Consider the following 16,142-nt stretch of genomic DNA (forward strand, 5'->3'; position numbering starts at 1 on the left):
AGATCTGACCAGAAACGGGAAACTTACTAAAATCAGGTCTGATCTTCTATCAATGCTTGATTCCTGCCAAAAATAGATTAGATATTCTGATTGTATCAAGATACAATCGAAATCAATAAGGAAAAGGCAATAATCAAAGTTTCCTTAAAAAAGACAACTTTCCAAAAGAGAATTCCTTCTCTTTTGAGAAGTTTTCAATAAAGGAAAGTTCAGCTGAAAGTGCAACTTTCCAAACAAGGAAAAGGGTAACTACAATCCGAATTTATAAGGTAAGAAATCGAATATGAATGCACACCAATCTTACCATAAATGGAAAAATTATTTTGTCAACTAACTTGCCAAAAAAAGACTTTACATAGGCAATAAATCAATAAAGCATATAATTCATTTATAACCTAAGTTTTATTTTTCATCACAATTAAAAATACCTTTAACAATATTAAAAATTACAATTTATCACAAACACTTAGAAACCTAGACTATTAGGTGAATAGTAATCATAAGATGACGGTAGATTAAAGTAAAATCTAATTTAGTGATCGTCTAAACAAGATAAATAATAATCATGACATTGAACATAGAAGAAAAGAAGCAATTTGATATATAACGGAAACTAGAAATTAACATTCAATAATAAAATTAAGAATTCATGTCTCGAGTTTTGAAATAACCCTTAACTAAAAGAAAACTACTCAGAACTAGACATTATAACGATAATCATAATAAATAGTAAGAGTTTAAGGAGAAGAAAAGAACTATAATGATGAACACTTCGAAACCGCGATCTCCATCTCTTCCTTGCTCTTTCTCTAAGTTTCTCTCTCAATTTTGTAGCTTAAAAGTTGCTAAAAATGAATTCTAAGAGTCCTATAAATACCCCTAAAAATATCTTAGTTTTAAAAAAAGATAGTAATTCAAAATCTGGCAGAATTCGTGCTCCCGTTGCAACCACGAATCCCCTTGCCGCAACGACAACTTGCTGCCAAAAAAATTTCTACCACATGTTCAGATTAGTATTTTGGTCATAACTTCTTCCATTTAACTTAAAATTGGACGATTTGAGATGTTCCGAAAAGTTAAGAACGAGATCTACAAATTTCATGCTGACCTCTAAGTCCAATTCTGTTTCTATGGTTGTCAAAATTTGCAATTAAGTTTCGCCTTGTAAAACCGAGCTCGTTGACTTCTACTATTTTCTACCAAAATATACTAACATCCTTCTAAATGACTCTAAATGCATGATTAGTCTTTAAAATAGCCTAACAAATTATAATCAAACTAATTAATAATTTAAAGAATCACTTTAAGAATATTATTACATAAATTAGTCATATTTAGAAGATAAATATGGACTCATCAGCGCCCAGGTTGACATCTAGCGCCCATGTTGACATCCTCACATCAACCTAGATGCTGTATGAGTGAAAAACGTGCCAAACTTGTATTTTTTGATGCTTTAGTGATATTTTGACACCACTTAGTCAATTTCTTAGTTTTGGTTAAGTCGTTCACTATTTTTCGGAGATGTCACTTTTTTTTTGCGAAATCGAGTAGACTCGAAACTTCTCAATTGAGGACTAATTTGTTGGTATTTCATTTTGTCAAAAGGTGAAATACCAAAGTGTGAATTTGACTTGTCACAATTTGTAACTCTCGTTTAATACAAAAATTTAGTCAGATACTTAAGACAAACTATAATCGGATAGTTAGAACCCAACGCATCAGGCCATACACCAACCTGGGCGTTAGGTGCCCATCCCAGGTCTTCGGGATGTCGTTTTGGACATACGTTAGACTATCATTAATAAAATTGGACAAAAGTCTTTAAATCTAACCATGTTAATAGTTCAGAGAAATTTTTTAACGGTCCAAAATTTAAAGTGTGATTGATAAATATCAGAGTTAAAAGGTAAAATCCTAATTAGACTACTATTTTTTTTTTGTTTAAATAATAAATCATAGCATTTACATTACCAAATTAAACAAGTATGATTTGATGGAACATAAGATCCAAATGTTGGTTTACTTAACATAAACCATTATTAATTACTTGAGGGTAAGAAAGAGAAGGGTAACTATTAATAGACCCCGTACGAAATTTAAGCAACAAGGTTAGAAAAATCGGTCTCTTTTGCTTATACGAGAGAAATGAGAACATAGAAGAAGCAAAGGAAGACCTCCTCTTCTTTGCGCCTCCTCTTTTCGCTTCTCTCTCCCCTCATTCTCAATTGGGGATTCTCTCCATCTCTCTCTGCCTAATTTAGGTCTTCATTCTTTCTCAACTTCTTCATTCTCAATTCTCAATCCTCAATCCTCAATTCTCCAATTCAAATTATTTCTTTATATCTCTCTATCTTTCAACTTTTTCCATATTCACTCACACCTCTAATTCTTATGCAGCTCTCTTCAATTCATTGTTAGCATCTAATGAAACAATTAAGTTCATTCTTTTGGATTTCTAACGATAAAAGTCTTTGCTTTCTTTTTTGTTTTTCGTTTTTCGTTTTTGGGAACAGGGCTGGGTTGGGTTCATTGATGGTATTGGTTATCTCTCATGTCATGTCCTTTTTACTGTAGTGATTTTTTGTGCTTTTGTATTGATGATGAATCCTCACATTCGATGGCTGTTGTGGTTTTTCTTTTTTTTTTTGAAATATTTGAATGTGGAAGTATGCTAGGGTTTGTGCTTAATTTATGTTTACTAGGTTCAAACTGTCTAATCAAATTACTCATGTTGTAGAGATTTTTTGAATTTCATCATTTATTGGCAAATTGTTTTTGGATTATCATCATTTATTGGCAAATTGTTTTTGGATTATCATCATTTATGTCCCAAAAGTTTGAGGTGGTATAATTTTATTCATACTTGATATGTATATTGTATAACTTGTTAAAAACTAGATATAGTTGATAGGACTGTTCAATTATGTTTTAATGATCTTTTAATTCGAGCTAGAGTAGTAGCCTGTATTTTCAGAAGATAGTAATGGATTTTTCTAGTTTGAGGAATATACATTGTTTTTTATGGTTATTTTAGAGAGCAGAACTGGTCAGTTCAAGTATGCCATGAATCTATCATTGGTTAGTTCCTACAATTGCTATTAGGCACCACCAGCACTAGCGGCTTAGTAATGATTAGCGTTATTTTATATTAATTATTAAATTAAAACATATGTATGAGATCCAATACTTAATTGTATCGTATGACACTTGGTGCCTTTTAGCATTTCTCGCGAGTTCCTTATTGCTTGAAAGTTGTAAGAATCAAATACGTGGTAGCAAGAGAGTCTTTTGGCTAAAAATAGGGTCTAACTGCCAAAAAAGGGAAGGTGGAAGAAAATGATTAGCTGGTGTATTTGAGGTCTTTCTTTTGCTCGTTGTTGCCTTTAATAGTTGTTGATCATACAACGGTTATGTGTCTGACCTTTCCATTATTTAATACGGTCATTTTGCTTAATTGCTTTGCTTGCTTAGTCATTGCTTTTGTCATCTGTGGTTTAATAGAAGCAAGAGATTGTCAAAAGTGTGTACTTACTAATTTTCTGCTGATATGCTCAAAAGCAAGAGATTGTCCAAGGAAGTCTTGAAAAAAAAAATTAGAAGAAACAGCATTTTGGGTTTCCCTATATGTAAGAAAAATGTGAGTTATTAGCATTTTGTGCTGAAACTTTAAATGAATGACAAAAAGGATAGAAAGGACATGAATCTTTCATTCTATCATCCTCAACATTCATAGATAGTTACCGAGGCAAATCTAAAATTTATTTATATGATAATAAAGTATTAATTTGAGTTCTGCTTCTTTCTTTTTTCCCATCTATTGTAGTAATCCTGGAAGAATTTTTTACGTTTTGTTTGATCTTGAACATATGGGATCGTCTAGTGGATAGCACAGTCTAAAAGAAAAGAGAAAAGGTTAGGTCTTTCTTTCATGTTTTGCTTAAAGATGGATATATAAACTTCTGTTTTGCTTGAAGTTGAGAAGGTAACAATGAATTGCAAGATGGGTGATTTTATAGTCATTTGGGATAATATTTGAGTTTGTAATTCAGCATTTGATCCTTCTGTTTGTAAATAAGGAAATCTGTTCTTGTCATATTGAATATACAAGCACTTTCGGTGTTAAATGAGAAATACAAGCACTGGATCTAGATGAATGTACCTCCCTACTCAGTTAAATCTTTACTTAAATTATTGCAATCTGATCGTGTTATTTGATTTTCTAAAGTGTGATGTGAATTTTAGTATTAGCTATGGTGGTTCTTAAATTCATCAGTACTAGGCTATGTGTGGGGTGAAATTGTGTTAGCAAAAGATTTGACATGATGATTAGTCCACTTGCGGAAGATCATTTGGACAGTTTCACATTAGGATATAATCATTCCAAGTTCCAATATATTTTGGAAGATTTTGTGAAACCAAGCTGGAGTTCCAAGGATAAAAGGCGTTGGTTCTGTTTGCAGCCTTTTATAAAGTGCTTAAAGTAACTACATGAACTAGTATAAATTTGGCTACTTATTCGTGGTGCCCTTTCAATGATTTGTTTCCATTCCTTTATATGAAGCCTCATATGTGTGTGTGTATATTCTTAATCTTTATGGCCCCCAAGTCTTATAATAAATATATATATAATCTTATGGAGAATCCAATTCTGCAGGTTTATAGCAACTATATATTGAACTGCAATTAATTTATCCATTAAAGTGATTTTTTTTTTTTTAAGATCTTGAGAATTATTCATGACAAAGCTGACTTTTATTTCATTCTTTTTGTATTGTATTCCTACTCTTTTTCATTCTCTATTTCAATATAGCTTGAGAAGTTTTTGAGAAGTTGGCTTTTTAAATTCTTTTGGTTCATATATGTGGAATTTAAATGCCCTAAATCTACTTTTTCTTAAGCATTATATATCTGGGCCTACTTTGAAGTTTGCCTTTGAACTGCTGGCCGCTCCAAGTTAACTAACTCTTTGTATTGAAGAAGTATCTCTTTGCAATATTATTGTGCTAATAATTGTGGAGACAGGTTAAATTATTGGACATCCCTTTTGGACTCTAAATGGATTTCTCAATTCTTATCTCAGACTATTGACATTCATACACTAAAATGGTAAGTATTGAATACCTTTAGTGATTGAAAAGGAGGAGAGTCCAGTCATAGTCATTGTGACATGACTGGACCAGACTCCCATACATTTGATGCTCCTCTTCTATTTTACGATGGTATTTGCTGTTTATATCTTTGCTTTACACTTAACACTTTATCCATAATTTGCCTTAAACTTTGCATTAAACATCACATTACTTTGGTATTTATTTGCTAGTTCTTCACTCCCTTTTATTCATACATCTTAAGATATTTTCCATCTTACCATAGCAGTCTGAATTTTTAATCTTGAAATTTTATGTTAAGGAAGTGAACTGCAGCTGTAATGGTATAAGGACATACTCTTCTTCCCCCTAATGGTCAAGAATATTGAAAAACAATTCATGATGAATGATAAATGATTATACTTACGTAGAGTAGAGTTCTAATCAAATTGTTTTAAAAATTCTTAGTTTCATGCTTTCCTCCATTTACTTTTTTGTTATTATAAGTTAGGTATCACAGTAATCGAACTTTACTGATTGCCCCTTAGTTTAAGTACTTGAAGTGGCATTCTATTTCTATTGTTAATTATGCATCTGTAAAGCCCTGTTCTAATCTCCATGTGAATCAACACTGTAATGCCTACATCATATGTTTGTTTCTTAGCTATAACTAGTGCATAACTATTTCCAATTGTTTGAACTAGTACCAAACAATCATATTCTTTGTATATGATTACTTTATACGTGAACGTATTATAATTGGGTTGAGCATATACTTTATATAAGTGCACTGTTTTGGTGATTATCCATTGAAACCAGTATTAGAATATTGAGTGTGGGCTTGGCTGGGTCAACTGGGGTTTAAGTACATTGTAAGAGGATGCTTAAGATTGCCCCTTATGATATATATTTTTATATAACTTTTGCTAGTGATTTTGGAGTATTAGTCACGGAAAATGAGTGGGGGAGATATTGTCACCATTATTATGTGTAAGTTTGGTTTAAGATCTCTGAGGATAAGTATAGAACTCTGTTGGATGTGACATGGGGTAGAGATTTCCATGATAGTAGGGTGTCAAAGCTTTTCTTTAAGGCTTACTCATTTTATAAGCTACATTGTTTCTTCTCTTGGCCTTGACTTTTGTTATTTATTTTTTCCTTTTTTAATACCAACTTCCTTCATATCTCACTCTTCTTGTCTGGTTTATTAACATCATATATTCATATGGCTTGTTTAAAAAAACCTATTTTTTTCTATGAGTTAATTCAATAATTGTATGTATGGTAGTTCCTTTACTTTTATTTTTTGATAATTCCCAAATAAATAAATAAAAGAAAAAAGAAAGTAAGTCGGTTTCCGGTTAAAAAAAGAAAATACGGTAAAATGGTTCCTAAATTTAAGTTTTGACCCTTATTTATTTAATTTTTAACAAATTACCGCGTTCTTTCGGATTTACTTTTACCTGTTCAATTTTAATAGATTTTCTTAAATATTAAGTCTTAATTTTACTGAATTACCGACTTTAATTCCGCCTTTTCTGGTGTCAGTTTAACAAATAAAGTAAATTACCTTAAAGCCCCCAATTATATTGCACCGTTTAACAACCCTCCCAAACGTCACGTCGAAGCCCTTTATCGTCTTTTCACCTCCTGGCTCCAAACATGAACGAATAAAATATCAGGCTCCTCTCTTTTTTTCAAAATTAATTAATTAATTAAAAAGAAAAAAGAAAAGCTGAATACTATCTTTCTCTCTCTTGCTTTGGAGCGAACCAATATTCGGAAAAGGCAAGATCTAGACCGTCAAATTTAAAGATCTAACGGCTCTCATAAGTCGGCGAGTAGTTACCCCATAACTTCTCACTGTGGATTTTTATCATAAACCCTAGCCGCGCGATTCACAGAAACTCGGTTTCCCTCCTTTTCTCATCTTCTTCACTCTCACTCACTTTCTCTCCTTCCAAACAATCTGTAAGTCAGTCTCGATTGCTCGCCGATCGTAGATCTTTATCTATCTTTATTTTTATCTGTGTCTCTTTCCCTGTTAGATCTTTAGTCTCAATTTTTTTTTTCTTTTGTAGATATTTTCAGGACAGACCTTTCTTCTTCTTGTTTTTCATACGAGTCTTTCTAAGATTATTGTTGTATCTTTCAGTTTGTAAAGTCCTAAAAGAATTTTATAGGAAAAAGAAAAGAAAATAATAGATTGTTTGTAAGTTATAAGTAAGTTTTTGTATATAGGAGTCGTATTCAATCTTTATGAGCTTCGACTAGTTAGTCAAGATAATGACGGACTGGAGAGCATCTTGGTTGATTTGCGTTTCCGATTATGAGGTCTGTTCGTGCTGAGCTTTTGGGTTCAGGGTGGTTTGGGTCTGTCCACGCGTCCGAGTTCGAGGCTGAGTTGACTCGCAGGTCGACTCGAAGGCTCAGTGAGTCCAGCGATAGGGTAGTAAGTCCACGAGTCAAGGCACTTGGGAGCCTGGGCCCTGCGGCAATGCCATCGGTTGGCATGAGAAGGACCACAAGGGTGTTTGGGGTGGTAAAGGGTGCAGATGGAGCGAGGGTGTTGAGGTCAGGGAGGCGGCTCTCGGCCGAATCTGGTGAGACTAAACTCAGGAGGCATAACGATGGGGATGACTGGTTTAACGTTGTTAAGAGCAATGGTGGCAAAGGGGGTGGTGGGGGAGGCCTCAGCTATAGCTGGTCTGACAATGATAAGCCCATGAGAAGCCCCACAGCGGCTGAATTTGAGGCGCCTAAAAAGCCCCCAAAGGAAAGTTCTGTGGCTGCTTTGGCTAAAGTGCACGACACAGATAAAATGTATGGAATTGTGTACACCCGAAAGAGGAAGAAAAGTTGCGAGAGTCGAGCAATATCGGAGGTTTCGTGTGATGGCAGGTTTGGGCGTCTTTTCAAACGTCGACAGAGAAGGAAGCTAAATTGTGGTGTGAGCTCAGATGTGGTAGCTGGTCATTCTGATGGACGAGAGGTGATTAACGTTGCTGTTGCTTCATCCCTTGATAGGAATCTTTGTGCTGTTCGTTTTTTGTATTCTGTTTTGGTTTACATGACGAGGGCCAGACTGAGATTAACCGATCTTTTTGAGTTTCTCATCTCCGAACCTTTACGAAGTGTTCACACTTCATCTGGCATGACCACTTCCTTGGTACGGTTTTCTATGTCTTTGCAATTTTTTAAACTATATTTTTGTAGTTGGTGCACCCATCTATGTTCTTAGAATATATAATGGGAATATAGTTGGATTGTAACATATTTTTTTTAGTTTCTGGATTTACTCTAATAAGTTTTTTGGTGATAATTTTATTTCTTTTTTATTATTTGTAATCATCTTTCAGGAGCATCCTTCGACTGAGCATTTTGCGAGTTGCAAGATTTTTGGATCCATCCAATTTCAGCCTTTATTTTGTGTGGACTTTTCTGCAATTCCGCATTGTTTTATTTTCATGCATTCATGCATGTTTTTTAGACACAATCAGCCATCATTTGTGCGTAATGATGCAATTCTCGATGGTGATGACAGCATGTCTGATGACGATGAAAATACAAATATTTTGGAATCTGCTGCAATTTTCCGACCTGAATTAAGTCATACTGATAACAGGTGGTTGTCACATCCATCTGTTAAAGCTTCCAAGTTGGCTAGTCGAAGCACTCAGTACAGGGGTGGATTAATTTCACGAAAAAGGCGGAGTTCGCTGAGGAGGGCAAGAGCTAGAAATCCTTCATTAAATAGTGTACAGAATTTTAATGGAGTTTTAGTTTCTGATTTAGGTATCTTTAGGAAAAATCAAGTTCCTTCTGTGGGATCCAATAACAAGATTCGAAGGTCACTTCGAAATAATAGATCTGGTGGAAGCTTGAAAGAATTGAATTCTACAAAAGCAGTATTAACAAAGAGTACGGACGCAGTCTCCTGCTCTGCAAATCTTCTGGTTATTGAATCGGACAAGTGCTACAGGGAAGAAGGAGTATACATTAGTTTAGAAATGTCGTCTTTAGGAGAGTGGCTTATTGCTGTTAAGAAAAATGGAACAACAAAATTCACCCTCAAGGCAGACAAGATTATGAGGCCAAATTCTTTTAACCGCTTCACACATGCTATAACATGGACTGTGGATAATGCTTGGAAGCTTGAGTTTCCTGATAAAATGGACTGGCTTGTCTACAAGGATCTTTACAAGCAATGTTCTGATAGAAATGTGTCATCTACTGGGGTTAAGAATATACCTATACCTGGGGTAAAAGATGTCTCACTTGATTGGGATGGACGTAGTGCTCCATTTTGCAGGCCAAATTCATACATCTCCGTGAGAGACAATGAAGTCAAGAGAGCCTTGGCAAATAAGAACGCAAATTATGACATGGATTTAGAGGATGAGGCATGGCTAAAGAAATTGAACAGTGATAATGGAATACCTGAGCTTGTTTCAGAGGATATTTTTGAATCATTGTTTGATACCTTAGAGATAGCCTACTTTTATAACGAAGTTGATATCACTACGGACATTAATTTAGCAATTCGTTTATGTCAAAATTTGGGTGGGAGAGAAGTAGTTGTAGCCGTTTATGAATATTGGTTGGAAAAGCGGAAGCAGAATAAGGCATCATCACTGCTTCGGGTTTTTCAGGTACAAGTTCAATTACTGATACTCTCTTTTTTGATTTTTGGGCATGTTTATTTTGGCTGGTTTACTCATTGAATTATTGTGTGGTTATCTGAAGTGTTAAATAGTGTAATTAGTTGTGGTTTATTCTAGTTGTAATTGTTTACCTCAAGTTTACATATCTACTTTTAAAAAATTCTATTTCTGATTTGGATTATGTTATATTTAGTGACTTCCTGTTCGACTGACAGTGTCTGTTGAATTTTTGTACCGCTACTAATTCCATGTGTTCGAATCTGATGACAGTTAATTTTTCTGTCATGGATACCAAAAATTTCTTTGAGAAATTCATGTGTCAATTTGAACGCCCTTATCCTTCGGTTGTTCATCATCTTATTTGACTAGTTTAATTTTATTTCTGTGAATGTACTATAATGATAGTTGTTTTAACAGGGTAATGAAATGAAAAGAGCCTCGACAACCATAAAGACTTCATATCGCAGGAAGAGATCCTTTAAACGACAACCAAGCCAACTAGGAAGAGGCAAACAATCCAGTTTTTTGTTTCACGGTAATTTTAAATTTTAAGGCATGAAGTTGATGGTCTTAGTCTGTTTTTTCCTTTAGATATTTAATAATAGCTTTTGCTGAATTATATTTGTTTTTCTGTAACGATGTACAGCCATGGTGTCTGAAATAGGCAGTGTTGATGAACAGAATGCCTCACTTACTAAAGCTCAAATCTCAGCAAAAAGGTGTATGGAATCAGCAGTTTGCAAACGTCGTAGGGCTCAGATGCTTATGAACAATGCAGATCTTGCTACATACAAGGCAACAATGGCGAGGAGAATTGCTGAAGCCATGGCTTTATATCCCAATTGTGCTTCTGCTTCTGCTTATTTTCTTGATTGAGAATCAAATTGCTATGACCACAATTACCCAATTTTAAATTCAAAGGGGGGAAGGAATAATTTCTCTGTGGCTGGCTGGTTTAAAGGCCCTTCTTTTTTTTGGCGAAATGCAAGTATTGTAATTTTGTATAGCTTTTCTATTGGTATTCTTGTACATTCTGTATTAATTATTAGTATAACCTCACACCAATAGTGTACAAGTGGATTTAGTTGATTTCCTTAGGCAGAATATGATGGGTAAAGGAGATTACATTTGGGCCCAAATGACTTTCTTGCTCTATGGTCTTAATCGTCTTTTATTGGTGCTGACTCGGTAACATTCTGCTTGGATAGTTTTCATTTCTGCACGTGTGCAGAGGGAAAAATGTTGTGTAACTTGACTAAATGTGTTTTTAGAAAAATTTTGGATTTAACTTTCTGTTTCTTAAGGTCTGCTTTAGATAATGTTGGGCGAATTAGAATAGGTGCTTTCACAATAGGTCACTAAAACGAACTCATTTCCTGCTGCTCTAGCAGACTCCAAAGTTCATAAGTATCTGCCTCACTAAGGCAAAGAGGGTTTTGCAAAAATTTAGTCATCTCGTCATTACCCGAACAACTTCAATACGTTGGTTTCTTACCTGACAGCCATTAAGTCGTACGGGAAGGAGGAGATGATAGTTATAAGTAGCATAATCTGAAAAATAAAAAATATGGAATCAATATTGTTGATCGAGATTAAGAGAGTAAATGCAAGTATTTTTAAGTAGTTGGGGTATTAATGAGTTTTAGTCTACAAGTTACTAGTATTTAATGTGGAGGTGTTTCTTTATCGAGAATATTCTACTCTATTTTTTCAGATTTCCCTTCAAATGTGGTAGGAGGTATTTATTGTTGTTTCAATAGAGGAAAAAGACCTCTCTTGTCTCAAGTATCCACCTTAGCCTTACACAAGTTCCTAAATTAGCGAAATAGGGTGTACATGTGTATGTAGTAGGTTACATAGGGTTTAGGCGAGATAAATCCTTATTATTCTTTGATTGATGTGACAATTTAGTATGTGGCCGTCACTTACATCCTTGAATATGCGTAATCGCCAAAGAACAATTTAATTCGGCTGACATGTCTTTTTATATTCATCCGTAGACGTTTCTTCTATGCTGCATTTAATGTCTTTTAATAGTTCACCTTTGGGACCCTGGCCTAGTCATGCTGGACTTTGCCCAACTCCCGAAGATGAACAAAAGGTTGATCCTCCCGGATCAAGTCATAGCTCCAAGAGGAACCATTTGATTATATCTACTGAAATCCTAAGTCTACTTAAGATTTCCTTGAGCACCTGCGAGTCTTATGCTTTAGTTGCCACATGTCCGATGATAGAGCTGCCACATATATTGGGATAAAAACAGGACAACAATATAATGAGATAATAGGAGCAGACTACCCATTAAAAACCTCACATGAAAAGGGGAGATGACAGATTAGAAACAAAATATTCGGTAAAATTTTAAAAAATTAGAGGATATAATGCGAGAAAGGTTTTACAAAATTATACTAGACTTTCTCGTTTCTAGCCATCCAAATAGAATCCACTACTTACATATTACCTCTCTCAATAAAACCCTTATGAATGTAGTCCCCAAAGGAAATTCACCCAATCCCAAACCTAAACATCGTTTTCTCTATTAGACGTTAAACTCTATGGTGATGCACATCAAAGGTGCTAAGCAGACTCATTATAGTGAAATAAATGATCCATTATATTTCCTCTTTCGAGCAACACAAAGGACATATAGTGTCAAAACCAAAAATTCTAGTCCCAAAAATTATTTTAGCAGGCAATGCATATGAGAGAATGCACCACTGTAAGATCTTGTGATGCTCCAATTGGAATTCCACAACTTGTTCCAAAGTACGGGCACAATCGAACAATGGGGAGCTAAAGCCACGACTTGGAGAAGGTAAGTAAATTTAGTTGTGAATTTACCACTGCTTTCACTCGTCTTAGCCCAACCATCTTTACCGAATTCTCTCAGTCTTCCACCCTTTAAAATAGAGCTAAAAATATCATGATCAACTACAATATTATTTTTATTTTTAGACAGGTGATACATGTACTTTTAGAGTTCTAAAATCAACCAAAACGGACCCATGGCCCAATTAAGCCAGTGGGTAAGCCTATGTCAGAGTCCAACCACGACTCTGAATTTAGCTATAGGTCAGGTCCTTTTGGTCATGAAAGGACATCTCGCTCAGAAAAAGAAAGGCTTACAGAACACACATTTATTTTTTATTTTTAAAATTAAAAAATAAAAGAGATTATAGAACATATTTTTATTTTTCAAAAATAAAATTTTTAAAAACAAAAATGTGATTAAAAAATTAAAAAACAAAAATTTAACAACTACTCATTAGGAGTGTACGTCGGTCGATTTGGTCGGTTTATGCTAGATTTTATTTAATTCAATGTAAAGATCGAGTACAAAAATTTTAGTGCAACCGATCCAATTAAGAAAAAAGAAAATAGTAACCTGCCCAATAAAATTGATCGGTTCAGTCGGGTTAACCCGCCTAAACCAGCTATTAATATTTTTTTTTTATTTTCACATTCAATTGTTATATTTTAGTTAATTATAATAATAAAATAAATATATATATACAAATTGAATTCAAAATTTAACTATACCATATTAATTTAAATTTTATAATTTTTAAATAGTTATATAAATTATATTATATATAAATATATATAATAAAAACATGTATATATAAATCCTATTAATCAGTTTGATCGGATTAGTTTGGTTGATTGAGGGAGTTTATTTTATTTTTAACCTGCTGAATATAAAGAGTGAACATGTTATATTTTCATTGTATTTTTTGGTTTGCATTTTTCATCATATTATCTTAATTTAATTAGACAAGAGTTTACAAAAATTTATACACAACCTTACTACTCGTTCCTTCCAAAATAATCATATTTTCCAAACCGATGTCGTTTCACAAGTTTTTATTTTAATATTGTCAAATATTATAAAAAATAAAAAGTTAAATAAGCAACCCTACGAATTATAGAAAGAGTGGGATTGATTGAGGAGAAGAGTAGTGAAAACTGAAATCTGAAAACTAAAAGCAATGTCGGATTCTCGAGAAGTGGGGAAGGAGAACGCTAACTTCCGAGACAACCATCGCCGGATTCTTGCCGCCCAGTTCGAGCTCCGGCGGAGGCTCTACAAAGCCATATCCAACGATCCCAGCCTTCCCGATGAGGTCCGAGAGGAGAATCGCTACAAGCTTGCCAAGCTTCCTAGAAATAGTTCCTTCACTCGAATCAGGAACCGCTGCGTCTTCACAGGCCGCGCTCGCGGTGTCTATGCCGCCTTTCGCATGTCTCGTCTCGTTTTCCGTGACTTGGCTAACAAGGGCATGTTGAATGGGATCAAGAAGGCCTCCTGGTAGATTAGCTGCCTTTGTCGCCCGAACCGGATTTCCTTCTTCTCCTTTGCCGGTAATGTTTATTTATATAATACGAATTGAGTAGGGAATTGATTTGATTTGAATTTGAGAATGTAATTCTTGCAAATGCTAGGGTTTAAATTGTGGAAACTAGGCTTTAGAAAGAAATTTGTAATGATATTTTGCTAATTTAGTCTAGTAGGGATTGAAGAACTAAATAATTATTTGTTTTGCTTTGGCGAAGTGGTTTATCAAGTAGTTGAGATAAACCTCTTAATTAAGCATAGCATTGTGGATGTTGAGATTCCTTCTGATTACCTGATAATTGACATATTGAACTAAGCTCTTAACTACTTGATGAATAGGTTTTTTGTGTATGAAACAAGGTCTGCCTTCTTGCCAGCTTTGAATTAATGTTGATAACATAATCCCCTGTATGTGATTATTTGTTAGGTAGGCTATAAGAATATTGAAATTGAGTTGATCTGATTCTTTTCTTCGAAAAGATTGTATATGTGTAGGAGGTAATGTATGCTTCTTCAACTGGATTTCACATCTGGTTTGTTGATTGCTGAGCCAGGGTTTCATACTTTCATGTGTTTTGGCTTTAACAAAAAGAATGAGAAAAAATACACTTCAGTTATTAGTTGTCCATGAGAAATACAAGAAATTTTGTTTCTGTAGTTTTCAGTAGTATATATTTTAGTTGGAGTATTGAGGATGTAATAAATTTTATCTGATATATTATCTTTTTGACCCAATTAGACAATTTTAGAGTTTAGTTTCACAGAACAAATAATCAACGGAGACTATTCTAGACATAAAAATTTTAGTATGTTTTTTCCTCTCAGAACAGCAGAAAACTAGAAATGGTAGAACATCAGCAGAAAACTAGAAATGGTAGAACATTGAATTAGTATAAATATGCAGTTATTAGTCTTGTCTTCGGAGCAAGCAGGAGGATCAAGGGTAATGAAGTTTATAGACGATTTTTATCCAACAATATTAGTGCTGTCAGAAGTAACACTTCTACACAAGTTATTGCCCTGTGGCAAAATGTAGGCCTAATGTTCACTTTGTAAGGCTGTGAATGGTACTCTATATAGCGCCTTTTGTATGGTGACTATTACTTCTGTTCTTTTGTAGCTTGGGTGTTTTTCCCGTGTCTTCTCATACATTAGCTGTTACATTTCTTGGCTGTTCCACACAGCTTTAGCTGTTAGACTTGTCATTTAAACAGTTTTGATTGGTCTTTCCTTGCCGTTATCAACCTGTTAAAAAAAGTTCTTTCTACTTCAGCATACTTCCTATCATCATTAAGTTGGAAGTTCGCGAAGCATACTTTACATTTTGTTTGGTTTGCTTTTCTTGGATAGACTATATAACCATGATCTGAACTTTGTGCTCGTTTTTCCCTTGCAGATGATACTCCGATTACAGCGAACAATTCGTATGATAAATTTTGGTTGAATTCTTCTCAAAGTATAACAGAATAGAACACCTTTTTAATTGTTGTGGTGTTCAGCGTTGAACAACCCTTCTTATATAAAGATTTTGGAAACTATGAATTTTAGTGCCGTTTGTTGTAGCTAGGGGATATTTTTCATTGGGCTACTGCTTATTTATTGCATAAAGATAACACAAGGTAAACAAACCATTTCTCAATGAACAGGTATTGGTGTTTGCATGATGGGAAAGCCTTGTGGGGGTTTTTGTTCACTAGCATGAATATAAGTATCTGCTTACCAACTTCGCATGATAATTTTTCTAGTAAAACTATTGCTAGCACAGTCGACAACGATATATTGCTATCTTTTGATTAATGATTATGTTTTGCTAAATTGGAGGAAAATTTCCCTAAATAAAAGTTAAAGGGCTCTTGTGCTTGTACTACCCAGAAGAGGTAACTTAAATGCTTAGTCGCAAGATTGGATTGGATTACATTCTAATTAAATCGGAATGGAAGACAGATTACGTTATGAAATTTTAATTAAAAATCTATCCAATTTAATCTATTATTTATATTCTACACTTAATTATAAAAAAAAACTTGAAAAATGCACTTTAGTTTTTAGAGT

At 34.2% G+C, this 16,142-nt stretch overlaps 2 protein-coding genes across 3 annotated transcripts; both read left to right on the forward strand.

The window, feature by feature from the left end:
• Positions 1–2,113: 2,113 nt before the first annotated feature.
• Positions 2,114–10,813, forward strand: LOC115706141 (uncharacterized). Of its 2 annotated transcripts, XM_030633677.2 has the most exons (5): positions 2,114–7,061; positions 7,172–8,259; positions 8,450–9,742; positions 10,172–10,289; positions 10,401–10,813. In XM_030633677.2, exons 2-5 carry the CDS (start codon positions 7,420–7,422, stop codon positions 10,628–10,630), a joined length of 2,481 nt encoding a protein of 826 aa, XP_030489537.2. In that variant the 5' UTR covers positions 2,114–7,061; positions 7,172–7,419; the 3' UTR covers positions 10,631–10,813. The 2 variants fall into 2 exon arrangements, with proteins under 2 accessions (XP_030489537.2, XP_060963765.1); XM_061107782.1 differs by having other exon boundaries at positions 2,114–8,259.
• A 2,851-nt stretch (positions 10,814–13,664) lies between these two features.
• On the forward strand, positions 13,665–15,826 carry LOC115707792 (small ribosomal subunit protein uS14m). The gene is made up of 2 exons (XM_030635862.2): positions 13,665–14,116; positions 15,487–15,826. The coding sequence occupies exon 1, from the start codon at positions 13,744–13,746 to the stop codon at positions 14,065–14,067; it is 324 nt and encodes a 107-aa protein (XP_030491722.1). The 5' UTR covers positions 13,665–13,743; the 3' UTR covers positions 14,068–14,116; positions 15,487–15,826.
• Positions 15,827–16,142: the final 316 nt, after the last annotated feature.

Source organism: Cannabis sativa, chromosome 1, assembly GCF_029168945.1.
Source record: "Cannabis sativa cultivar Pink pepper isolate KNU-18-1 chromosome 1, ASM2916894v1, whole genome shotgun sequence".
NCBI classification, from domain to species: domain Eukaryota; kingdom Viridiplantae; phylum Streptophyta; class Magnoliopsida; order Rosales; family Cannabaceae; genus Cannabis; species Cannabis sativa.

Bases quoted from the DNA above. Each gene is read 5' to 3' on its own strand.
- LOC115706141 (XM_061107782.1), top strand. From the start codon at position 7,420: ATGAGGTCTGTTCGTGCTGAGCTTTTGGGTTCAGGGTGGTTTGGGTCT. The intron at 8,260-8,449 runs GTACGGTTTTCT...ATCATCTTTCAG, and splicing joins CTGGCATGACCACTTCCTTG to GAGCATCCTTCGACTGAGCA. The intron at 10,290-10,400 runs GTAATTTTAAAT...AACGATGTACAG, and splicing joins ATCCAGTTTTTTGTTTCACG to CCATGGTGTCTGAAATAGGC.
- LOC115707792 (XM_030635862.2), top strand. From the start codon at position 13,744: ATGTCGGATTCTCGAGAAGTGGGGAAGGAGAACGCTAACTTCCGAGAC.